Source organism: Oratosquilla oratoria, chromosome 3 (genome assembly GCF_046742065.1).
Source record: "Oratosquilla oratoria isolate Oo_2021 chromosome 3, ASM4674206v1, whole genome shotgun sequence".
Lineage (NCBI taxonomy): Eukaryota > Metazoa > Arthropoda > Malacostraca > Stomatopoda > Squillidae > Oratosquilla > Oratosquilla oratoria.
The window spans coordinates 71,900,493-71,927,187 of NC_134779.1; the positions used below are offsets into that span (position 1 = coordinate 71,900,493).

The 26,695-nt window shown below is 40.7% G+C and overlaps 1 protein-coding gene across 1 annotated transcript; it reads right to left on the bottom strand.

Moving 5' to 3' along the window:
* On the bottom strand, positions 1 to 26,695 carry LOC143018705 (uncharacterized). The gene is made up of 3 exons (XM_076174292.1): positions 26,604 to 26,695; positions 2,255 to 2,583; positions 1 to 59 (listed from the first exon to the last, which is right to left on the bottom strand). The coding sequence occupies exons 1-3, from the start codon at positions 26,609 to 26,611 to the stop codon at positions 1 to 3; spliced, it is 396 nt and encodes a 131-aa protein (XP_076030407.1). The 5' UTR covers positions 26,612 to 26,695.

The following is a 26,695-nucleotide window of genomic DNA, read 5'->3' on the forward strand; positions in this document are numbered from 1 at the left end:
TTATGACAAGGTATACAGGAAGGCAATCTGGGAGCTATTGTGGGATAGAAGGAAAGCTGCTAAGAGCGGTCAAGAGTTTTTACGAGAGTACCAGAACCTGTGTTAGAATTAGAAATGGAGAGAGTGAGTGGTTTGAGGTAAAAGTGGGACTTCACCAGGGATTTGATACGTTGTCTTGGCTGTTCAATTTATACATGGATGGGGGTGGTGTTAGAGGGAAACACAAAAGGATTGGAAATTGTTAATATATATATATATATATATATATATATATATATATATATATATATATATATATATATTGTTTGTGTCATTCTGACAATTGGAAATGAAGTCATCTGCTGGGATTCGAACTCCCGCCAGAGCTTCCCGTATGCTAAGAAATTTACCTGGTCAGAACCTCTATATATCAGCGTGTCTAAAAACGGTAACTTACACTTTTTCTAGCTCAACTGCGAATTGATTGTCTTTATTCACAGCGTTGAGTCTTCTCAGCTTATTGTCTACATTGGTTCCTTTTGGCATCACCACGATTATGTCATCTACATACCTTAGCCAAGTGGTATCTCTTCCCAAAATGTTGATGTATTTGTTCATTTCTAATACTTCCATGAATAGACATAATCGTGGTGATGCCAAAGGAGCCAATGTAGAAAATAATCTGAGAAGACTCAACGCTGTGAATAACTAGTCAATTCACAGTTGATCTAGAAAAAGTATAAGTTACCGTTTTTAGACACGCTGATACATAGAGTTTCTGAACAGGTAAATTTCTCAGTATACAGGAGGCCCACCAATAGTCACGATTTTATCCACTATTTTTCAGTACACAATAGACGTGTCAAAACTGGCGTTCTAATAGGTTTCTTTCTCAGAGCTTTTCGGATCTGGAGTAAAAGACTCCTAGAAAATGAACTGGCATACATCATGAATAACTTTAAGAAGCTGAAATACCCCGGAGGTTTGATCACCAGAACAATGAGGAAAGCCAAGAAGATCTACGATGGCTCAAACGTCCAGGCCCCGGGAAAAGATAAGTCACAATTTATAACTGTCCCTAATTCTACGAACACCGGAGCTATTGATAATTATTTGTTAAAAGGTGGAATAAATATAGCAAAAGTGTCTTCTAATAAGATAGGAAAATATTTAAAAAGCATTCTAATATTCGTAATAACCTCAGTGTCATTTACCGCATTCCATGCAGCGGCTGTCCTTCATCATACTTCGGCGAGTCAGGTCGAGGGATCAAGAAACGCTTGAGTGAGCACAAAAATGACCTCAGGACGCATAGAACATCTAACTCCCTGGTTCGTCACCTAGACAAATGCGGACACCTACCTGACTGGAGCCGCGTGGAAATTCTACACGAGGGACTTGAAAAAAATATGAGAAAAACTGTGGAAGCTGCACATATCGCCACCAGGAAAAACAACAATGACAGAGACGGATTTAAGTGCCTCTCAAAAGCAGCAAGTGTCTTGGTAATTAAATCAGTAGCCAAAGGGAAAACCTGACACGCCCACTCATAGCTTAGCGGGTTCCCTCTCGCTACGAGTGTAAGTATTGTGATCTGACTGTTTAGCAGCAAGTCTTCTGAAGAAGACCAAGCTGGTCACAAAAATAACCACAGGAGAAGAGAAACTTGTAGACAGTAAGTACTTTCGTACATTACATCTCCAGACTGAAGATGTAATATAGGAAAGTAAATACAAGTTTCTCTTGTCCTTTGGTTATTTTGCATTTTCGTATCACGGTGATGTGATTGCTTATATATATATATATATATATATATATATATATATATATATATATATATATGTATATATATCACTTAGACAAACTGTAGTAGCACATTTGTAAAAATGATCAAGAAAAACACAGTCGGAATAAAAGAAAACTTAGCAGATAGTATAACTTCTACATTTCGGCTAATGGCTATAGCCCTCTTCGTTATTATTATTATTATAATTATATATATGTATATATATATATATATATATATATATATATTTACACACACACACACACATATATATATATATATATATTTACACACACACACACACACACACACACACACACACACACACACATATATATATATATATATATATATATATATATATATATAATCTATATATTATATATATATATATACTAAGGAAACAGACATTGCGAACGAAACAGTGACAGGAAGAACAGGGGCAAGAAATATGTCTATCAGTCCATGCACAAATGTTCATTTTCTTACCAGTGGTTCTTCTGAGACTCTCGCTTTCGAATCCCTGCCGAAGAGCAGTCAGAAGCGTCTCATTTGTGATCTCCGGGGTCGGGGAATCAAAGCTCGATATTCCTCCAGCTCCCCCGCCAGATGCCCCAAAAGCTACCCCGGCTGTGCCAGGTATAAAACTTGCCGGGGGGGTTCTCACTGTCACAATGTTAGTGAAGAAGATACCGTTAAGGGGCTGCAGATTGGGCAGGTGCTGTCCCCCTATGCACGTCCCCAAGATGAAAACTGCGAGGGCCAAAGAGGTCATCATCGGGAGCCAGCGCGCCTCTCCTTGTATTCCTTTCTTATCCCTGAATAAGAGACCATAGCAGGGTGGCCAATTGCTTAATAAAACAACAACATACAATAAATTTTAGCTGTTTGAAAGCCGCAAGTTATGAACTTTTTTTTTTTTTTTTTTTTTTTTTTTTTTTTTTTTCAAAAATTGATATATTAAGTACATGGGTGCAATAATATTCATTAATGTCAGTTTTTAAAATGTTAATCCGTATTAATACCAATAATTATAAAGTGGACTTATATACCATATGTTTTCCAGTCTTAGCTATTAGCAATGAATAGCGGGAACATCTAAGAAAGACATGCAAACGTACTGTAGGGCTACACAACCCCAAAATTAGATACAACTTAGATAACACGTTTTTAGAAAAATCTGAGTGCGAGAGGGACTTGGGAGTTCTGGTGAGTCCGGACCTTAAAACCTGGAAGCAGTGCATTAGCGCCAGAAATAAAGCTAACAGGGCATTAGGCTTCATTGCTAGGAAGGTAACGAATAGAAGTGCAGAGGTAATTATTAAACTCTATCTAGCGATAGTTAGACCCATCCTTGATTATGTGGTACAGTGTTGGTCTCCGTCCTACAGAATGGACATATATTCACCAGAATCAGTACAGAGAAGAATGACGAAAATGATACATGGACTCGGAAATTTGCCTTACGAAGAGAGGCTTAGGCACCTAAACTTACACTCCCTAGAAAGACCCAGAGTGCGGGGTGATCTAATAGAAGTGTTCAAGTGGATCAAAAGCTATAACAAGGGTGATGCAAACAAGGTCATCATAATAAAACAATAGGGAAGGACTCGCAGTAATGGGTATAAACTGGACAAATTTAGATTTAAGAAGGAAATAGGCAAGAGTTGGTTTACTAATAGGGTGGTCGATGAATGGAATAAACTTAGTAACCATGTAGTAAGCGCTGAAATTATCAGTTGTTTTAAAAAACGATTAGACAACTTTATGGATGGGGATGACAGGTGGTGATGGATACGGAGCTGCCTAGTGTAGGCCTTATGGTCTCTTGCAGTCTCCTTTATTCTTATGTTCTTATGTAAATATGTAGATAAAACATATATAATCATATTTGTCTAATAAATATCTTGTCCAAAAGATAAAAAACATACGTAAAAAACAAAGAAATTAAATTATAGATATTTCAATCAGGTGCCACTAGTATCCTCGTGCCATTTTGATTAAGAACAAACAATGTTACAAATTCTAAAACATCAAATACAATATTTACTGTTCTTGTTGGTCTTCATCTTGGCTGTGATTTGTTGTAAACTTGGCTGCCCAAGTTTGTATTACACGATGCTTCGATTTCACAAACTTCATTATAGAATGCAGTGAGTCTTATTAGTATGCTATACTGGAACTGTATGGGTGTACTTACTGCATGGTGACATGTAGTAGTGACTGAATGGTAATATGCAGCTAATGACCGGACCGGAGGTAAACATAACTTGCCAATGTTTGAGTAGAAATTTTATTCATAGAGGAATTGTGATACTTTTGCACTATAGATGTCCCTCGTTTATGCTGTTCCATTGAAATTGTCATTTACCATTGCTTAGGGATTGATTGATGGGAGAAAAAAGACAGGTCTATGAGGTGCTTGGAGCAATGAAAATCATGAATGCTGGTGAGGTTTAGATTAGTGTTATCTGGAGAGTCTGTCAAAGAGAAGAACTGTTACAATGGATTATGAAGTTATTTGATGTGAAACTAAAGGAGGAGAGAGTGCTAAAGGACTGGAGGAATTATTCTACAGTTCCGCTTTACAAAGGAAAAGGGGACAGATATGAATGTAGCAGCTTAAGAAGGATTAATTGGTTGAGTGTAGTTGGAAAGACATATGGGAGGATGTTCATTGAGAGAATTAGGAGAAACAGAGGGAGTAACTAGGGAGGGATAGTATGGGCTTAGGAAAGGTTGAGGGTGCGTGGATTGATTTTTTGTGGTGAAGAAATCAAGCATAAGTGCACATGGGAGAGGGTGGTGTATGGAAGGGTGGCATATAGAGGGTTAATGGACTATATAGTGGTGACCAGGAGTATGGTAGGAAGAGTTAAGGATGTACATGTTCTAAGGGGAGAGAGTGGGGGAATATCAGATCATTTTCTGGTGGAAGGTGAATTGAGAGTGGAGAACAGGTGGAGAAGGAGGAAAAGGGCAGAAGGTAGGGAGGTACTTAGAGTGAACTGCTTAAATGAGGAAAAAAGGAGAGTGAGTATAAGAAGCTAAAAGAAGAGTGGGAGGGAGTAAAGGATAGAGTAGAACTAGGAGTGGAGGAGGAATGGGGATAGTTCAAGGAGGGAGTCACAAGGTGTGCAAATGTGGTGTGTGGAACAAGGAGGGCGGGAGGAAATAGAAGGAAGGGTAGTGAGTGGTGGGATGAGGAAGCAAAGAAATGTATAGAAGAGAAGAAGCAGGCATTCATAGATTGGCTGCAAATTAGGACGAGGGAATCGTATGAGAGGTACAAAGTAAAGTGAAGGGAAGTTAAGTATAAGATAAAGGAAGTAAAGAGGAGAGCAGATGTGAAATGGGGTAACAGTCTGACAGGAAATTTTGAAAGCAATAAAAAGATGTTTTTGAAGGAAATTAAAAGAGAAAAAGGAGGCGAATCAAGTAGAGAAGAAAAGGTAAAAGGTGCAGATGGAGAGATGATAATGGAAGATATGGCAGTGAGAGGGGAGTGGGCAGAGTATTTTAGGGAGTTGCTAAATGTGAAGTAGGATAGGGAAAGGTAGTTGCAGTGGGAAGCGCTTAGAAAATGAGAGTGATGAGTAAGGAAAATGGAAGAGAAATAGGGAAAGATGAAGTGAAAGCAGCTGTTAAGATGATAAGAGCAGGTAAGGCACCTGGTCTGGATGGATTCCATGTAGAATGTCTGAAGAAAGAAGGTACAGTTATGGTGGACTGGCTGATGAGGTTATTTAATGTTTGTTTAAGAGAGGGTAGAGTACCGGAGGACTGGAGGAGTGCCTGTATAGTTCCGCTTTACAAGGGAAAGGGGGACAAGTGTGAGTGTAGTAGTTTCAGAGGGATCAGATTGTTGAGTGTAGTTGGGAAGGCTTATGGGAGGGTCTTGATTGAGAGGATTAGGAGAGGAACAGAGGGAGTAATTGGTGAGGAACAGTGTGGGTTTAGGACAGGTAGAGGTTGTGTAGATCAGATTTTTGTGGTAAGACAGATATGTGAGAAAGCTATAGGAAAAGGTAAGGATGGGATTTTACGGATCTGGAAAAGGCTTCCGACAGGGTAGACAGGAAGGCACTGTGGGAGGTATTGCAGATATATGGGATAGGAGGACAGCTGTTAAGAGCAGTCAAGAATTTTTACGAGAGCAGTAGAGCTTGTGTTAGGATTAGAAATGGAGAGAGTGAATGGTTTGAGGTAAAGGTGGGACTTCGTCAGGGATGTGTTATGTCGCCCTGGCTGTTCAATCTTTACATGGATGGGGTGGTGCGAGAGGTAAATGCAAGGATAGTGGGTCAGGGGTTGGAGATAATTAAAGAAAATGGAGAAAATTGGGAGGTGAGCCAGTTGTTGTTTGCTAACGACACTGCGCTTGTAGCAGGATCAGAGAAGGGATTGAGGAAGTTAGTGACAGAGTTTGAGAGGGTGTGTGAAAGAAGGAAGATGAAGATAAATGTGGGCAAAAGTAAGGTGATGAGATGTACAAGGGGAGAGAGTGACAGCAGGCTGGAAGAGAGCATTAAGGGTGAAAGACTGGAGGAAGTGGATAGTTTTAGATACATGGGTGCGAATGTGGCAGGAAAGGGAGGAGTGGGGGTGGAGGTAGAATGTAGATTGAGAGAAGCGAGTAAATGCCTTGGTGGATTGAAAAGTGTAATGAGAAATAGACATCTGGGAATGGATGCTAAGAGGAGGTTATATGAAGGAGTGATTATGCCAACAGAAATGTACGGGGCAGAAACATGGAGCATGAGTGAGGAAGAGAGAAGGAGTTTGAATATGTTTGAGATGAAATGTCTCAGAAGTGTGATAGGGGTTACTAGGCTAGATAGAGTGAGAAATGAGGAGGTGAGGAGGAGAACAGGGGTGGAAAGGGAACTGGGAGATGGGGTTGATGAAAGAGTATTAAGATGGTTTGGACACATGGAAAGAATGAGTGAAGAAAGATTAGTAAAAGAAGTGTGGAAGTCAGAGGTGGATGAAGTGAATATGAGGGGGCGTCCTAGGATGAGATGGATGGATGGGGTGAAAGGGGCATTACAAAAGAGAGGAATGTCTGTGGAGGAAGGACGGGAGAGGACAGAAGATAGGGGTGAATGGAGAGGGGTTGTGTATAGATGATGCTGTGATGCATGAGGGGGAGTGGGTGGGGGATGGGTGGTGAGGAAGTATGTATGGAAAAAAAACGCAGCCCGAAGGGGTTTCTCCCCTTCTTCTCCTTTTCTGCATAAGGGGACGGAGAGGGGGGGGGGGTTTCGCCGAATTTATGAAGCGGCCTTGCTGTGGATGTGCTGTCTTGCGACACTGCTTCTGACCCAGGGCAGAGGACAGGATACAGGGATGACCCGTCATCCAGGAGGTGCCAATATAAGAGCGAGAGAGGAGGGTGGAGGTTAGTGGTATATATAGGAAATGGAATGGGTGGGAATGGTTTCTATGCCTTTTTCTTTTTGGCTACCCGTGTAGGGGGAAAAAGCCTTTGTATGTATGTATGTATGTATGAGATGGATATGTAATATTTTTTTGGGGGGAGGGGGCAAAAAGTAGATATTTATTCGACTCTTAAGACCTAAAGAAGGCGTATGATAAGGTTGACAGGAAGGCATTGTGGAAGGTATTGCAGATGTATGTAATGGGGTAAAAGCTGTCAAGGACAGTTAAAAGCTTTTACATTAGTAGTAGAGTTTGTGTTTGGGTTGGGATTGTGAGAGTAAGTAGTCTGACATGAAGGTGAGGCTGCGCCGAAATTGTGTTATGTCACTATGGTTGTTTATGTGTACATGGATTGGGTGATACAGGAGGGAAATGCAAAGGTGATGGGCAGGGTAATAAATATGTTTAATTATAGTGGAAGGAAGTCGGAGGTGAGTCATTCGTTGTTTGTTGATTGCACTGCGATTATTGTTGGGTTAGGGAAGGGTTTAAGGCAGATAGTGACTAATTTTGGGAAGTTGCAAGTAAATGTAGGTAAAAGCGAGGTGATTCACAAAGAGTGAGGATGGTGTAGAATTTCAAGTATTTAGAATCACATGTAGTGTGGACTCGAGAAGTGGTGATTTAGGTAAACTGAAGAGTGAGAGAAGCAAGTGAATATTTTCGAGGAATGAAAAGTGTCATAGATGCAAAGACAAGAACGAGACTTGGAATGTAAGAAATTCGGAAGGGAACAATTCAACTGCGTTTGAGATTAAGAGTCTGAGAAATATGGAGGGTGTTACGAGTGTGGATAGTGTAGAAATCAGAAAACAGGAGGTGAGGAGGAGAACAGGGTGGAAAAAGAAATGGTAGATAGGGTTAATGAAAAAATACTGGGATTGGTTTGGGCACATGGAACAAATGAGTGAAGAAGGACTCGTAAAAAGAGTGTGCAAGACAGGTGGATGGAGTGAACTTAAGTGGAAGACCGAGGATGAAATGGAATAATGGAGCGAAGTGAACATAGAGTAGAAGGGATATGTCTGTTCAACAGGAAAAGGAGAAGGCAAGAGATAGGTGTAAGTGTAGAATAGTTGTGAATGGACGATGAATTGTCGCGGTCCGTAGTGATTTCACTTTGGCTTCTCTATTTCCACATGAGGGGACGAGGAGGGAGAATCTCCACGTGAATGAAACGGTGGGGCTAAACCAACTTAAGCTGCCGGGCATTGCTGTGGTGGATATGTTGTGTCTTGCTGCATTTTTTTCTGACCTGGACAGTGGGTGTAGTAATTCCCCTTTATCCACAAGGAGCTGAGATGGAAGTGGGCAAATGAGTGATGGGTGGGTGTGAGATGGGTAAGGGGTGGGTGCAATCTTTGGTTGGCTTGTGATCAGGAAGAAGCCTTTCGGTGTATAGACAGATAGGAAACAGATTATTTATACACTAGTTTTCTTTTGCTTGGGGCATTTAAATTTTGCTTCCAAAACTCTATTGAAGACTAGGATTTATGAATCACTTTTAATTGCAGGTTCTCTTGTATTTCCGTTAGTTTTACTTATATAGATGATTCTGTAACTAGATGTTTGAGAACTGGACAACCAACATAGGCCACATCATCAATGAAAAATATTGTAATTTATATCTGTATTCTTCCAACTTGTGTGTGTGTGTGTGTGTGTGTGTGTGTGTGTGTGTGTGTGTGTGTGTGTGTGTGTGTGTGTGTGTGTGTGTGTGTGTGTGTGTGTGTGTGTCTGTGATTCACCATGGTCTTGGATCACGTGTTGGACTCATGACCGACAGTTATTAACCTCCCGGATGAGAGCTCAGAGCTCGTATGACCGATCTATGGGTAATACTGTGACCTTACACGCACCCCCCCCCAACGAGAGTTGAAGTAACAACCCGCAGCGCAGGGATATTGAAATTATTTCAGCCCTAGGCGGGATTCGAATCTGGACCACCGTGGTGGCAGGCGAGAACTAACCACCGCGCCACGAAGTTGTGTGTGTGTGTGTGTGTGTGTGTGTGTGTGTGTGTGTGTGTGTGTGTGTGTGTGTGTGTGTGTGTGTGTGTGTGTGTGTGTGTGTGCGTGCGTGCATGTGTGTGTGTGTGTGTGTGTGTGTGTGTGTGTGTGTGTGTGTGTGCGTGTGTGTGTGTGTGTGTGTGTGTGTGTGTGTGTGTGTGTGTGTGCGTGCGTGTGTGTGTGTGTGTGTGTGTGTGTGTGTGTGTATGTGTGTGTGTATGTGTGTGTGTGTGTGAGTGTGTGTGTGTGTGTGTGTGTGTGTGTCTGTCTGTGTGTGTGTGTGTGTGTGTGTGTGTGTGTGTGTGTGTGTGCGTGCGTGCGTGTGTGTGTGTATGTGTGCGTGCGTGCGTGCGGGCGTGTGTGTGTGTGTGTGTGTGTGTGTGTGTGTGTGTGTATTCACTTGGTCCTTTGGTCTTTTGGATCACGTGTTCGACTCGTGATCGACAGCTATTTCCCTCCTGGAAGAGAGCTCAGAGCTCGTAGGTCCGATCTATGGGTAATGCTATGACCTTTCACACACACACACCCCCAACTCCCCGCCCACGAGAGTCAGAGTAACGACCCGAAGCGCAGCTGTACCGAAATTAATTTCGGCCCTGGGCAGGATTCGAACCAAGCACTACGCGCACCACCATGCTAGTAGTTCATCGTTCTACCAACTGCGCCACCGAGTCGTGTGTGTGTGTGTGTGTGTGTGTGTGTGTGTGTGTGTGTGTGTGTGTGTGTGTGCGTGCGTGTGTGTGTGTGTGTGTGTGTGTGTGTGTGTGTGTGTGTGTGTATTCACTTGGTCTTTTTTTGGATCACGTGTTGGACTCGTGATCGACAGCTATTTCCCTCCTGGAAGAGAGCTCAGAGCTCGTAGGTCCGATCTATGGGTAATGCTATGACCTTGCACACACACACACCCCCAACTCCCCGCCCACGAGAGTTGGAGTAACACCCCTCAGCGCTGCGATACTGATATTATTTCAGCCCCGGGCGAGGATCGAACCCGGACCTCCGTAGTGGCAGGCCAGAGCTCTAACCACAGCGCCATGAGAGGTGTGTGTGTGTGTGTGTGTGTGTGTGTGTGTGTGTGTGTGTGTGTGTGTGTGTGTGTGTGTGTGTGTGTGTGTGTGAGTTTTATATCCGGAATGTATTTACTCTCCTACTGAAATTGGGGAGATGTTTAAACTTATTGACAGTTTGTCTCTAAAAATATATATTCTTCTATTTTGAAAGCTAAAAAGTGTCTGTGTAAGATAAGAAACAATCTTATTCTAGCCCTGGATTGTCGAATTAAGAGTTTATAAATGATTCATTATATTGGTAAGAAGCGTCAAATCTTGGTTCCATACAACATTTTCCAATTGAGGACAGGAAATATCTTTATTATCTATCTATCTATATTCCAATAGCTTTTCCCTCCTTATATGGGAGGTAGCCAAGTCAAACTCACGTACCAACTCCCACCCATTCCACTCCCATCCACCACCCTTTCCTCCCTCTCATTTTAGCTCCTCATGGATGATGGGTCATCTCTGTATCCCATCTATTGCCCTGGGTTAAAAGCAATGTAGCAAGACAGTACATCCAGAGCAAGGCCGCTTCACTTAATCAATGACCCCACTCCCTCTCCGTCCACTAATTCAGAAAAAGAGAAGACGCGGAGCTGCGTCAAAGTATCATTAACACATAAGGACCACCTACTCCCCAAGCCACGCTCCTTCCTTTCTTGCATAGCAGTATCATCTATACACAGCCTTTCTCCAGTCATCCCTATCTCCTGCCTTTTCCCTTCCTCGATTAACAGGCATTCCTCTATTGCTCAATGCCCCCTTCATCCCATCCATCCACCTCATCCTTGGTCGTCCCATCAGCCTTCCACACCTCTTTTACTAATCTTTCTTCACTCCTTCTTTCCAAATGTCCAAAACATCCCAATACTCTTTCATCAACCCTATCTCTCTTCTTTTTCACTCCCGCTCTCCTCTTCACCTACTTGTTTCTCATTTTATTCAACCTAGTATCCCCTACCATACTTCTTAGATATTTCATATCAAACACATTCAAACTTTTCCTCTCTGCCCCTTTTAATTCCAAGTCTCTGCCCATGCCAAGCTGTTGGCACAATCATTCCTTAATACAATCTCCTCTTTGTATGATATCTTTAATCACCATATGCAACCCCAAATACCTAAAGATATTCACTTCTTCCAACTTACTGTCATCCTCTCTCCTTGTACATCTCATCACCTTGTTTTTACCCACATTTACCTTCAACTTTCTCCTATAGCATACCTCCCAAAAATCCGTCACTAACTTAATTAATCCTTCCTCTGACCCTACCACAAATGCAGTGTCGTCAGCAATGTTACAATTAGCTTACCTCCCACTTTTCTGCACTCTCTTTTAACCATCTCCAGTCACCTGCCCATTATCCTCGTCTTTACCTCCCACACCACCTATCCATGTAAACATTGAACAGCCACAGCGTCATGACACATCCCTGATCCAGTCCACTTTTACCTCAAACTAGTCGTTCTCTCCATTTCCAATTTTAACATAGACTCTACCACTCTCGTAAAAACTCTTGACTACTTTTAACAGCTTTCCCCCACTTCCGTATGTCTGCAAAACCACCCACAATGCCTTCTTACTACAAAAATCTGATCCACGCAACCCCTACCTTTCCTAAACCCACACTGTTCTTCACCAATTATTCTTTCTGTTCCTCTCCTAATCCTCTCAACTAAAACCTTCCCATAAGCTTTTCCAACTATACTCAACAAACTGATCCCTCTGAAACTACTACACTCACATATGTCCTCTTTTCCCTTGTAAAGCGGAACTATACAGGCACCCCTGCAGTCTTCCGGCACTCTACCCTCCTTTAGACACACATTAAACAACCTCACTATTCAGTCCTCCCCTATTCAGATAATCCGCATGACACCCATCTAACCCAGATATCTTACCTGCTCCCATCACTTCAATAACCACTTGCATCTCTTTTTCTCTTTGTTCTCCCCCATTTTCCTCATCCATGACCGTTACTTTATCAGCGTCTTCCACTGCTACCACCACTCCTTCCGTATCCTCCACATTTAGCAGTTCCCTTATCATCTCTCCATCTCCACCACCTACCTTTTCTTCTCTGCTTGATTCGTCTCCCTCTCTTAACTTCCTTCCAAAATATCTTTATTGCTTTCAAAATTTTGTCATACTCTTCCCCCATTTTACATCTGCCCTCTTTTGCCTCCTTTATCTTATGTTGTTGTTTTTTCTTTTTCTTTGTACTTCTCATGTTTCTTTCGTCCTACTTTGCAACTAGCTCCTGAATGCTCGCTTGGCCTCTTCAACAACCTTCTTCACTTCATCATCCCACCATTCACTACCCCTCCTATTCCTTCTCATCCTCCTTGTTTCACACTCTGTTTGCACATCTTGTTACTCCCTCCTTGAAACACCCCTATTCCTCATCCGCTTCTACTCTAACCTTTACTACTTCCCACACCTTTCTCAGCATCTCGTTGTACTCCTGCTCTTTTTCCCTCTCATTTAAACATTTTCCTCTAAGCACTTCTTTACCTTCAGTCCTTTTCCTCTTCCTCCGTCTATCCTCCACTCACAACTTACTTTCCACCAAAAAATGATCTGATATTTCCCCACTCTTCCCTCTAAAGAACATGGACATCCAAAACTCTTCCTGGATACCACTATAGTCAGCGCAAGGAGAATTGGCCGATAAGGCGGGGCTAGGAGATTTCCCGGTGTTGCCACATGTGGGCATCCATGGCGAGAACGTGCATGTGGATGCAATGTTTTCTGAATGCAGTATGAGGGGGGCGGGGCCAGAGATTAGATGTAGCGGCAACGTCGCTCTCTCATGCACATATGCCATATCTAGACTTAAAGAAACGAAACCTTTGTATAGAAAACATTGCTTTGATTTTTACCTCAGTGGTGGTGTGTGACAAAAAATTATAATATAATCATATGAGGCAACATTATAAAATTATAAAATAGAATTATAAAATAAAATGAAATTATAGAATAATTATATGTGGCACCACAGGGGAACTCCCAGTGCTCCGCCCTAACGGCCAGATCTCAGTGCAACGGGTATAGAGTCTTATCAACCACCCTTCCATCCACCACCCTCTCTCATGTGTACTTATGCTTAACATTTTTCCTAAACATTGTGTTAGCTCTCATCAACTCTCTAAACACATCTCAACCATCAACTCTCTACTACTTTCTTTATTAAAAGTAATAATAAGTTCCAAAAGATCCATAAGCCTACCCAAGATGTTACTGGATAACAGCCTTCTTTAAAATGTAAGACATCACTGTTTATCGTTCATCTGAAAAGCTTCAGTAAAAATCTAAAATGTAGGTGGGTTTTCTTATTTAACCGTATGAAACTGGCGATTTTGAGGCCAAGTTTCATAACATCTTCATACTTGAAATATGTGGTTGCTATGTGTTCAATATAAATAATGCAATGAACAGGCTGAAATTCTGGAAACCTGGGATAAATTTTCACAGGTCCAATTGATCTTGCATTCCTCCGAAAACATTGCGGGAACTCCATTTGCTGATTCTGTGACGATTTTATTCAGTGGAACACCAGCATTTGTTGAGGCTTTGTGAAGCGCACTTTCGTGTCAATACCACATGTTGCTTCTTTTAATGCCACTAAGTCTATCATGTTTTCTTTCACAGTTACATAAGAGGAAATATAAAGAACAAATACTGCCATTTCTGAATTGTATTGTATTTCTTTTGAAGCGTCAAGAGCTAAGCTGAATGTAAGGGAATTCTAAAACCATTTTCCTTTTTATCAGTACCATCAACATCTGGGAGAGATGTTGATGGTACTGATGGAGAGGTCCTGGAGCTGCAACGTCTACGTCGTGGGACCACCCCCCAACCCCAAGAGTTGGGGGCCAAACAGCAGCATCTACCCCTGGCCATCAGCTCTACGCAGATGGCACCGATCCCCAAGGAGGAGCTACGCCTATCTGGGGGAGTACCACAATCCTTTTTTTCCAACACACAATGTTACGTTTTTTCTGCACTGAGGGGTCATTTTCCGGCGATCACCCCTCTTCTTCTACTTTTAGCCGGAGATGTAGAGAGCAATCCTGGGCCCACCACAAAATACACATGCCCAACATGCTCTAAACCCATTACTTCGAGCAGACAGACAAAGGGCTCAGTTCAGTGCAATATGTGCAAAAACTGGGCCCACCTCACTTGTACAACACTTGCTGACACAAACCAATACACAAACACTTGGACATGTTCTACCTGCCCTCCAGTAACCCCAATCCCACCTCCCCAACCACAGCCAACACCCTTACCCACTCACAATTTCCCTTTGCCCTTACCCCCGATTAGTACTCCCCTTCCTTTGTCCCCGATCTCTCCTTTCCCCCCCTCTGACCCAGATCCTACACCTTCCCCACTACCACCCCAACCTCAACCCCAAACGGCAACATACAACACATACAAAACACACAACATCAACATATTACAACACAACATTGACGGTATTAACACTAAAAAACATGAACTTGAACACTTTCTTAAACAACACAACATACACATTGCAATTCTACAAGAAACAAAATTAAGACACTCACACAAAACACCATCATTTCATAATTACACCACTATCAGACAAGACCGGACTGACGGCAATGGCGGTGGACTCATCACCCTGATCCACCATTCCATCTGTTTTGTGGACACAAGTGCCACAACCAAAATTCTCCTCCCTACCACAGATAACACAACAGAAACCCAATCCATTCGTATCCGCACAGGCAACAATTCAACACTAACAATAGTTAACATGTACATTCCCCCCCAATCATCCCCCACAGTTCCAAACACCTTCAGACCTCAACTCAGCCAACTAACCTCAATCCCCAACCTGATCATGGGTGGTGACTTCAACGCCAAGTCGTCTGCCTGGTTTGTCGACAACCCTGACACAGACAGAGGGCTTGATATACAGACTCAATTCGACTCATTGACTATCATGAACAACACGCATAATCATACACATATCCCATACCAAGCCCTCTACACTCCCTCCTCTCCTGATATCACCTTTTGCTCCCCCTGCCTAACCCCAACAACATCATGGAGAGTGGTCGGAGCCCTTGGTTCTGACCACCTTCCAATCATCATCACCACCAAAACAAGATGCACCCCAGCTGGCCACAGACACACTTACACCAATTACAAGAGAGCTAACTGGGAAGCCTTTAATGAAGAGACAGAACAACATTTTGAAACACTTAACAGTACACCAATCACAAACATAAACAATGCTGTGCGCGCTTTTAATACAATCATACAAAACGCAGACAAGAGATACATCCCTAGAGGCAACAGAAAATCACACAACCCCAACTTCACACCAGAAATCCAAGGCCTCATCAGACAACGTGACACACTTAAACACGATACCCCCACACCTATCCCTCAAAACATAGCAGACCAAATACAAACACTAAACACTGTGATTGCCAATAAAATACATGAACAAAAAACACAAAATTGGCAAAACTTTATCAATACACTTGATCACAAATCAAACACCAGCAAATTGTACAAAACACTCAACAGCATCACACTATCCAACACTAACACTACACGCTCTCACGCAGCAATAATCACAACAACAGATAATCTACCCTCAAACAGACAACAAGCAAACGCACTCATACGTCATTTTGCACAGACGAGCCATCTTATATCTCACCCTGACGACCGACGCACCATTCGACGTAAGAAAGACTTTCCCACAGACTCAGACTATACACCCTTCATAGACAGTCAGACAAAACTCATATTGCATAGTCTCAAGCACTCATCTGCCTGTGGCCCTGATAACATAAGCAACATACACCTAAAACACATTGGACCACAAGGTATACACGCACTCACAAACATTGCAAACTACAGCTATTCACACAACACAATACCCGACATCTGGAAGCATGGTAAAATAATCACCATTCCAAAACCGAACAAAGACCCAACAATCCCAACATCGCACCGCCCAATCACACTTCTCTGCACCCCCTCTAAAGTCATTGAACGCCTAATACTTAAACTTGTCACACCATATATTCCCCTTGCTGACTCACAACACGGTTTTAGGCCACTACACTCCACAAACACACTTCTGACAAACCTCACACAAAGAATTTTAGATGGCATCAATTCAGATAGGCCCCACCACAGAACACTTCTTATAACATTAGACATTAGTAAAGCTTTTGATGCTATCCCCCGCCACAACCTAACAAATAAAATATATAACACAGACATGCACAATAACACCAAAAGATGGCTGGCCAATTATCTGGCAGGCAGGAATGCTCATGTGTCATATAATGGCCAATCATCGCACATCAGAAACATTAAGAACGGAGTACCACAGGGCTCGGTTCTATCCCCCACATTATTTAATCTATACATGCATGACTTACCCACGCCAGACACCTCAGACATACAAATCTCTTCCTACGCAGACGACATAACAATCACATGCACACATCGTAACACAGACAAAGCTGCAGAAATAATCCAGCCTTACCTTGACACACTCAACACATGGTTCATCACAAACAGACTCAAAATAGCTCCAACCAAATCTACAGCAACACTTCTCACCAACTGGACAAAAGAACACAAATACATACCTCATCTCTACATCAACAACACTCTAATACCACACACAAACACACCGAAAATTCTTGGTGTAACATACGATACATCCATGTCTTTCAAACAACACCTCACAAACATAAAAAACAAATGCACACCTAGACTTAACGCACTTAAGTCAATCACTGGAACAACATTTGGACAAAACAAAGAAACTAATATAACAATATACAAACAATGCATACGCTCAGTGATGAATTATGCGAGTCCTGCATGGGCTCCTAATCTCAGTGAGACACACCACAACACCCTTCAAATCATACAAAACAAAGCCCTAAAAACAATTACAGGCTGCACAAATACATCACCTACAGACCATTTACACCATGAAACAAAAGTCCTCAAAGTCAAGGACCACCTCGACATGAGAGGCACACAAACACTTGCTGCAGCCACCACAAACACATCACACCCGCTACACTACATAGCAGAACACCCACACACACCAAGAAACATTAAAACTACACCCAAAGACCTTTATTACACACAGATACTCTCTTCTCTTCCTCCACAACCACCAAATACCAGCCTCCGGAAACATATTCATAATCATATCACTCACCGCTCCATTAACACACTGAAAGACAACACACTGCTGCATGCCAGACCCCCTGATATCCACCCTTCTGAATCCTCTCTCCCACGTAAGGACAGAGTCCACTTGGCCAGACTGCGATGCGGTCACCACCCAGCACTTCTAAGCTACCAGAAGAGGCTGGACGACCGTGTTGTGAACAGCTGCCCAGGATGTAACACTTCACCCCATACCATACAACACATAATGGAAGACTGCATTATACACAATCATGCACGCAAACAACACAACATACACTCTATAAAGGATTTGTGGGAAAACCCAGTTTCGGCTGTGGCCTTCCTTGGGGAGACGGGACTGCTCGGACAGACAGTCTAGGGAACGACAACAACAACAACAACATCTGGGAGATACGCCTCTCTTTTGTTTGGTATCTATTGATAGATGGTCACTGAAAATCAGTGAAAGTTAGTGTTACTTGGATCTAATAATGCGACAACTTCATATATACATTTTTAACGAACTCATCAGAATATAGGCATTTAGCACGAGTAATACTCCCTGACATAACAAAACTGGTTTTAGTCGTTATTAGCTTCCTTATTGAATATTTTTAGCAGTGAATTCTTGCTGTTTAATGGTGAACTCATCGCAATTAGTTTCTTTTTTCTTGGCTCTAATTTTGGCTAATAAATATACGAAAAGTTGTTGTGACTTGTTTCGTAATGGTGTTTCAAGTTACTGTATTTGCCATGACTGAACGGCTGATTTTCGTTTTCTTCTTCATATTTTGTCTCTTACAATTTCATGACACAATCTTCTTTTGGGAAAAATATCAGACGCATATAAACAAAAACTGTATCCAATGTGTATCAACTGGGTCTGCAGTTTTGTGCTACATAGTTTTGTGTTACACATTACGTGAGTGAGGTCAGGCCTAGAGTGCGACTCCACTCTCCCGGTGCACTTAAACCTCTAATCCCCTTTTTCCAAATGAAGGACAAGTGCTAAGCGGCAAATGGTCTCTAGACAGTTCTTCACCAGAAAATTTAAAAAGCGAACGATTGTTCTTTCTTAATTTTTTTTTTTTTTTTTTTTTTTTTTTTTTTTTAGTGATACTCTTAATAAAAATGAACTAATTTTATGGCAATTCGTTGGATTTCCAAAGATGACTTCCTTTATAATTAGGAACGACTTCATTGTGGGACTATGGATTCTTGGCATATTTTGACATTTGGTGAATATCGCAGGGCTACTTCGACAGCACTTATGTCTGGTGCATACCAACAAATAATGCAAATTGTGCCATGTTGTGAATGACATGATTTCCCTATCAGTTTCCACCACCAGTGTGACATATCCACCATGTTGCCCCTCAAGACCGTATTAGAACCAGCAACATATACAAGTCAGAGAATATTGAATTCCAATAACTTGTAGGTGGTTACGCAGATTCAACAAAATTGACGAGGATAATCACCAAAGAAGAGAGTAAGGATCATTCTCCCGGTTCAGAGCTGCCTGCTCCTATGCTGCAGAAAGCCAGATGCTTCCAGGCTTCCTGCGATCATTTAGACCAGTGATTCTTAACCAGGGGGGCGTGGATCATTTCCAGGGGGGGCGCGAGCTTTCGGGTGAAAAGTATAAGTTTTTCCAGTTAGTGATTACTTTTACAACAGCATGGGCCAGTACTATAAGCATAAGCATATGAATTATTACAGAATTCTTTCCTACTAATGAACCGTTAGAATGAGACCCGTTTAGGCAGAGCGTTTCTTCCGAGATTGTCTTCGTCGGTTGAATCGTACGATGACGTCATGATAAGACTGATGGGCTAGTAAATTCTCGCACGATGCTATCAATGTGACTGAGACAATTGTGTTTCACCAGTCGTTGTGTGATTATTGCTTATTGATGTGTTGGCCTCATTTGTTCTACATATTTACATAGATACAAAACATCAAGTATTTTGCAATGAGTGCTAAGAAACGGAAGTACATTGAAGATTACATTCGATTTGGATTTGTTTCTCTCCAAAGGGGTAACACCGAGGTTCCACAGTGTGTGATATGTTACAAGACTCTGAGCAATGATGGAATGCGGCCTTCACGCCTGGAACGTCACTTGAGGACATCACATCCTGCTTTAGTTGACAAGCCGAAGGCATTCTTTGAAACTAAAAAAGACACCTTGAAGCGAGCTAAACTGGACGACAGTGGGTCATTTCGGCAGCAATCTTCAAAGGTTGTTGAGGCTTCCTATGAGATCGCTATGTTGATTGCAAAGAGCAAGAATAGTCATAACATTGGAGAGTCTCTCATAAAACCAAGTATGTTATGTGCAGCAGAACTCGTTTTGGGGAAAGATGATGCAAATAAGCTTTCCCAGATTTCTCTGTCAAATGATACAGTCAAGAAAAGGATAGATGAATTTCTCAAGATATCAAAGTTCAGACTCTCGACCAAGTGCAGTGTGATGAAACGACTGATGTCGCTCAGTGTTCTCAGCTTCTGATGTATGCTGGTTTTGTATCAGGCAATAATACAAAAGAAGAAATTATGTTCTGTCACCCGATGGAAAGTTTCACAACAGCAGAAGCTATTTTTGATGTTATATCAGATTTTTTCCAGGAAAATCAGCTTTCTTGGGAGTCGCTGGTAGGAGTGTGTACTGATGGCGCACCAGCCATGCGTGGTTTACGGTCTGGGTTTGTCACAAAGGTGAAAGAAAGAAATCCTTCCGTAATGAGTACACACTGCATACTTCATCGGGAAGCCTTAGCATCCAGAGCTTTGTCTGTTGAAATGATGGACGTCTTGAATGTGGCTATCAAGATTGTCAATTTTGTCAAAGCTGGAGCCTTGAACAGTCGTCTTTTTAAACTGCTGTGTAAGGATATGGAATCCGAACATGAAGCCTTGCTTTTTCACACGAACGTGCGATGGTTGTCAAAAGGAAATATGCTTGGAAGGCTTTATGAGTTACGAGAAGAAGTAGAAATATTTCTAGATTCACAGCAGAAAGTAGACCTTTATGACAAATTTCAGTCTGAAGGTTTTCATGCAACCTTAGCCTACCTGGTGGATATTTTTGAGGCATTGAATGCTGTGAACCTCAAACTACAAGGAAAAAACATCAATATCCTCGTGCACCATGACACCATTCGTACCTTCATGGCCAAACTCGATCTTTGGAAATTTCGAGTTTTAGAACATAGATACGGCTCTCGCTGACAGTAACCTCGACTCTGAGTTAAAAGAGCAAATAATCACTCATCTAAGTGACTTGAAATCGGAATTCGTCAGATACTTCCCAGATATAGACGACAAGCGTGAAGCATGGAAATTCATCAAGAATCCATTTCAATGTGAAGTAGCTGATGTAGCTGAAGAAGTCCAAGAAGAGTTCCTAGAGTTGAAGTTCGACTCCACAGCTAAAGAAGACTTCAAAGATATGGATTTGGAGACTTTCTGGGTCAAATACCTTCATGTTTACCCTTTGACCTCACACCAGGCTCTTCGGATTCTAACAATGTTTGGATCCACATATATGTGCGAAACAGCATTTTCCACGCTCGTTTCTATGAAGACTAAGTACAGAAACCGCCTCAACGTTGAAGGCGACTTGCGTTGTGCACTCTCGAGCATTCGACCGCGTATTCTAGATCTGGTAGCTAAGAAGCAGTGCCAAATATCTCATTAATCATGTACCTATTCGAAAGTGTCAATTATTAAATTATTGCAATTTATACTTAATAAATGGACTAAAAAGACATTACCGTTTCTATTCTATTTTTAAATTAGAGAATAATATTTACCTATATATGCAAGGGGGCGTGAAAAAAATAGTAGTTCGTAGGGGGGGCGTGGTAATGAAAAGGTTAAGAACCACTGATTTAGACGAATAATCAGAATGGATGAATTGATACTACAAAATACATTTAAATACAATTCATGGAAAGAAATATTAGGTCATTTGCATTTTCTGATAAAATCTAATCCTCGCGCTTGTACATAATGAATGTATAAAACACTAGAAATTTTCTAACAAAAAATCTAGCGTGGAAATATTAAATTTTTTTTTTTTTTTTTTTTTTTTTTTTTTTTTTTTTTTTTTTTGAGTAATTGAGCAACTCCCCGGTGAGCAGCTGTTTGTTCCCGCCCGTAGTCTTCTAACTTCCTTTGTGACTCTTGTTGGCTTTAAAATGTAATCCCTCTTCCTCCCACAATACTTCCCTCAGAACTAAAGACCAATGACTCAGTCAGAACTAGCAAAACAGTTAGGATTTAAATTCCTAGATATTAATGCTGGACATGAACTTACGTGTGCAACCAGTAAGGTTTAACACTACACCGAGGAAATAAATATAAATCTTTACATTTTTTCTTATTTACCTTCCATATTAACTATGGTAAAAGGATTCAGCCAAAATATTTCCAAAAGGATATATAATTAGGATAATCTGAAAATAAACCACTGGTTTTATCTCATGATGATATGGTTTATAGATAAAGCAAAACTGAGTTCCACTCAAAATTTGTACTGCATCGTGATTGATCGGATTTACAGTATTCCCGTCGTGTCTTTTTGGACCGCTGTTTTGATATTTAACTCGTTGTTGATACTGTAGCTATAGTTATAAATTCCATCTATTAGTTTAGTGTCTTGTATTTCATAATTATGAAAGCCGCATCACAGTAAGTTACTGTTTGACTTTTATTTTACTTTATCTCATTATAACTATCTACTTTATAATGTGATCATATAAATGATTAAGGATAAAGATTCTACAAACGAATGTGGAAGATGAAAATAACATTAGACACTTTACAAGATACGAGGATACTCTCTTACTCTTACTCTTACTCTGTTGGTGTTTGGGCCGCTTGCTGACCCCTCACCACCAATACTATCTGCCTCCATTGACGTCGGTTTTGCGCACTTGTCATCCAGTCTTCCGTATTCTACATCCCAGCACTTCTTAGGTCTTGTTTGATGTTATCCATCCATCTTCTTCTGGGTCTTCCTACTGATCTTCTTCAAGGTACTTAAATCTTCTGCACACCCCATACCTGACATTATCTATTTCTAATTGTTCCTCTCTATTAACGTCCTTTTCCATTCGCATTAGCTCTGTTTTTGCACTGTTCACCTGTAATCCCATTCTATTTGCTCTCTCTTTAAAGACCATGAAAATCTCTTTTACCCCTTCTAAGTTTCTATCTTCTAGGTCTGCATCGTCAGCGTACGCCAAGACTGTCAGTCCTTAAAAAGCAGGATGGTAAGGGTATTGGGAGAGGTCATCCCAATTGGGATGACCTCTCCCAATACCCTTACCATCCTGCTTTTTAAGGACTGACAGTCGGCCAGAGACCATTCACATTTCCCTTCATCTTCGACGATAGTACACCTAGTTAGCCTTGATATTATAGTTCTTCTCACCCTGAAGAAGCCTCCGTGAGAGGCGAAAAGACTTAAGTGTGTCAACAGCTTTTGTACTGTTACCTTGTGTTATTATAACCATTGGCATTCAGCAGCGCCTTTTACTGCACCCTCTTCTCCATGATTTTGAAATCATGAATGATTATGTTCATACTTTGAACTGTGAAGACAAAAGATTATTCTTCAAACTGAAGAATTTGAACCTCAATATATATATATATATATATATATATATATATATATATATATATATATATATATATATATACATATATATATATATATACATATATATATATATATATATATATATATATATATATATATATATATATATGATGGACAGAGTATGCGAAGCGTGCAGTGCAAAATAAAATAGATATGGCTCAGACATAAGACACCAGAAACACGTATAAACTATTTGATGAAAAAAAATGAAGGGAGCAAAGAGAATTATTTAGACATAAATAAGTGACTCTTTAGTGAAAAATATAGAAAGAAAAAATATATGTACTGCAAAATCATATAGAAAAAGTAAATATAAGGTAAATAAGTGACTCTTCAGTGAAAGATATAAAAATGAAAAAGTATGTGTACTGGCAACAGTATACAGAAAAAGGTAAATAAGGTGATGAATATGAGTATAGTACTTTTAGAAAGATCAATATTTTAGTGTAGTTGGAAAGACATGTTGGAGGGTGTTAACTAAAAGAATTAGGAGATGTACAGAGGGTGTAATTGGTGAGAAACAGTATTGGTTGAGGAAAGGATGCATGGATCTGCCATCAAGGCAGATTTACAACAAGTTTTGGGCGAAACGTGAGGAATTTTATTGGGCTTCTGTGATCTAGATAAGTTTTATGACAAGGTCGATAAGATGACATTGCGGGACGTATTGCAGATATATGCAATGGGGGTACTGGTAAGGAGAGTCAAAAGCTTTTACACTAGTAGTACAGTTTGTATTACGGTTTAGAATTGGGAGAATGAGTGGTTTAAGGGGCTGCGTCAGCGAGATTTTATCTTGTCATGGCTTTCGAATGTGTACGTGGATGGGGTGGTACAGGAGGTAAATCCAAAGGTGATGGACAACTGAAAATTATTAGAGTGGAGGGAAGTGGGTAGTGAGCCAGTTGTTGTTTGCTGATGACAATGCTCTTGTAGCGGTCAGAGGAAGGTATAAGGCAGATGGTGATGGATTTTTGGAAGGTATGTGATAAGAGAAAGTTGAAAGCAAATGTAGAGAAAACCAAGCTCATAGAATGTACAAAGTATGAAACTTGTAGTGGGTTGGAAGTAAATCTTAAAGTGGAGACGCCAGAGAGAGTGTATAGTTTTAAGTATTTAGGGTCACATGTAGCAGAGTCTGGAGGCATGTGGGGTGTAGGTGGATATAAAATGTAGAGTGAGGTGCAAGTAAACATCTTGGGGGTCTGAAAAGTGTCATGAGAAATGAGTATCTAGAGATGGATGGAAAGAGAAGATTATATGAAGAGGTGACACTATATGGGACGGTTTACCAGGATGGATAGAGTAAGAAGCGAAGAGATGAGGATGGTTTGGAAAGATTAACAAAAATGTGTGGAAGGCAGAGGTGGATGGGATGAACTCGATTGGAAGACAAAGAATGAGTGGATAGATAGGGTAAAGGGGCGCTTTGAGTAAAAGAGGAATATCTGTTGAGCAAGAAAAAGTAAAGGCAAGAGATAGGTGTCATAGGAGAATGGTTGTAAATGGACGGTAAGTTGTCGCAAAGAAAAAATAAATTACATAGATATAAATACGTTGAATAAGCAAGATCGTGATGCCAATCCTCGTCTCTGCATAGATAACTCTTTCCTTCATATCACACTGGCCAACAAAATGAAAATTATTCCTGTCTAAAAATTATGATAGGTGTTTATATGCATATTTAAACATGCTTTCAGAATTTGTCATATTACAACAGCTGTATGGCATTAATTAACACATCAGGATGATATTACAAATGTGCTGACCTATAAACGTAGTAATGACATAATTTAGGCTATATTTGGCCTGTAGAACGTCTCTTCTAAGTGTCCAATTGTAATCAGCTAGCATAGAAGGGCTCCACTTTCCTTAGTACTGAGTTTCCATGACAGAGTACAGTGTGCTTGGATTCTAATGTTATGCCACTTATAATGGTCTTGCAGAAGTAGCAATCTGAAGTGCAATTCTTGGTCTCTCCGAATGATAGGACCCTTTGTCTTTAGTGAGAAGTCTGACACAGACTACACAACATGTATGAGGGGCCCGAAGTAATACTCATAACACTTTTTAATCAGTAGTGTGAGATGGCGCTTTTCTGATTTAAATGTTTAATTTACCACAAAGGTAGCGAAAACAGTATGGGCTGCTTGTACAACTTCTTAGCATTTTGATGGTGGGTGTAGTATGTTGACTTTTTCTTAATCATTGTAAAATATCACATAAGTAATTTTCAAATCACCACTGATACAAACGAATTCCAACCACACTTATATTTCTCTTGGCTATCGAGTACAGTACTAAGTATGCTATTCACCTTTTAAATATGTGCTGCCTGCACGCCCCAACATTTTACATATTTTACCTTCCAGTGTTGACTCACAGAAAATAGAAATAAACAACACTACAGCCGATTTCTGTAATACATAGATCATCAAACGGCAAGATTGTACTGGAACACAAAAAATATGGGTTACACAATATATATATATATATATATATATATATATATATATATATATATATATATATATATATATATATATATATATATACATATTTTTAGAATAATTTTGGATTCAGAATGCAAAAATGCGTGAAAAACAAGAGTCCCTTTTCTTTGGGCAAAATCTTTGTTAACCAGTGTCATTGATATTTATGTTTAAGATTACTGACATCTACCCCTCATTTGTTATGCTCTTCTTTCTACTCTTTGAGTTTCCTAGAAGCGTATACACTATTAATCTCGACTATGACTGTAGGAAAAATGTATCTGAATTCAATCACTCGCTTAAAAAAAAAAGCAAAAAAGCGTGTACTAGTTGTAATGCTCCCAGAGCCCCTGTGCGGATTAACTCTACGGCTACATCACTGCCAAATAAAGTTTCCATATTTTTGGCCACTGTGACACCTCTCAGTACTGAATGGGTGAAGGGAGGAAGGGTGGGCCGCTCGGTTTGGTTGATAGGAGGATGAGGAGGCCTGAACACTGGATAAAATTCGAAATATCTAGATTTATTTGGAAGTGTTTTAGATCAACAGGGGAAAACAGTCCAGTGTTATTTTTCTTAAATTACCGCACTTTGTTGGGGGCAAATGCAAAACGATCTTATTCAGGAGGGGAGTAGGCGGATCTCAATCATTGGTTAAATGTAATCATCACGCATTCACCACAATATCTAATTCGGTATAACAACATTGCATTGAAGGAATTAGCTACTTAGAGGGTGACGCATCAAGTAGTCTGGCGGTAGCTAGAATGAAAGTGAAGTGCCACCTCGTTCGAAAACAGTTAATGAATCGAAACTGACATTCCGGAGATCACCAAAAAATTCTATTACTTGAGAATTAATCAGAGAACCAACACCAGAACAAACAATTCCTCTAGGAAAGAAAAAATTGGTAAATGTAGAGGCAAAATCTTGCACCGATAGATCAAGTAGCGACTTACTGAACCATTTTCAGAATTCAATATTGTAGCTATTCCAGTCTCTTCTTCAAGAGCTTCACGTTCATCAATGAGCTCGAGAGCCAGAGCTCCAC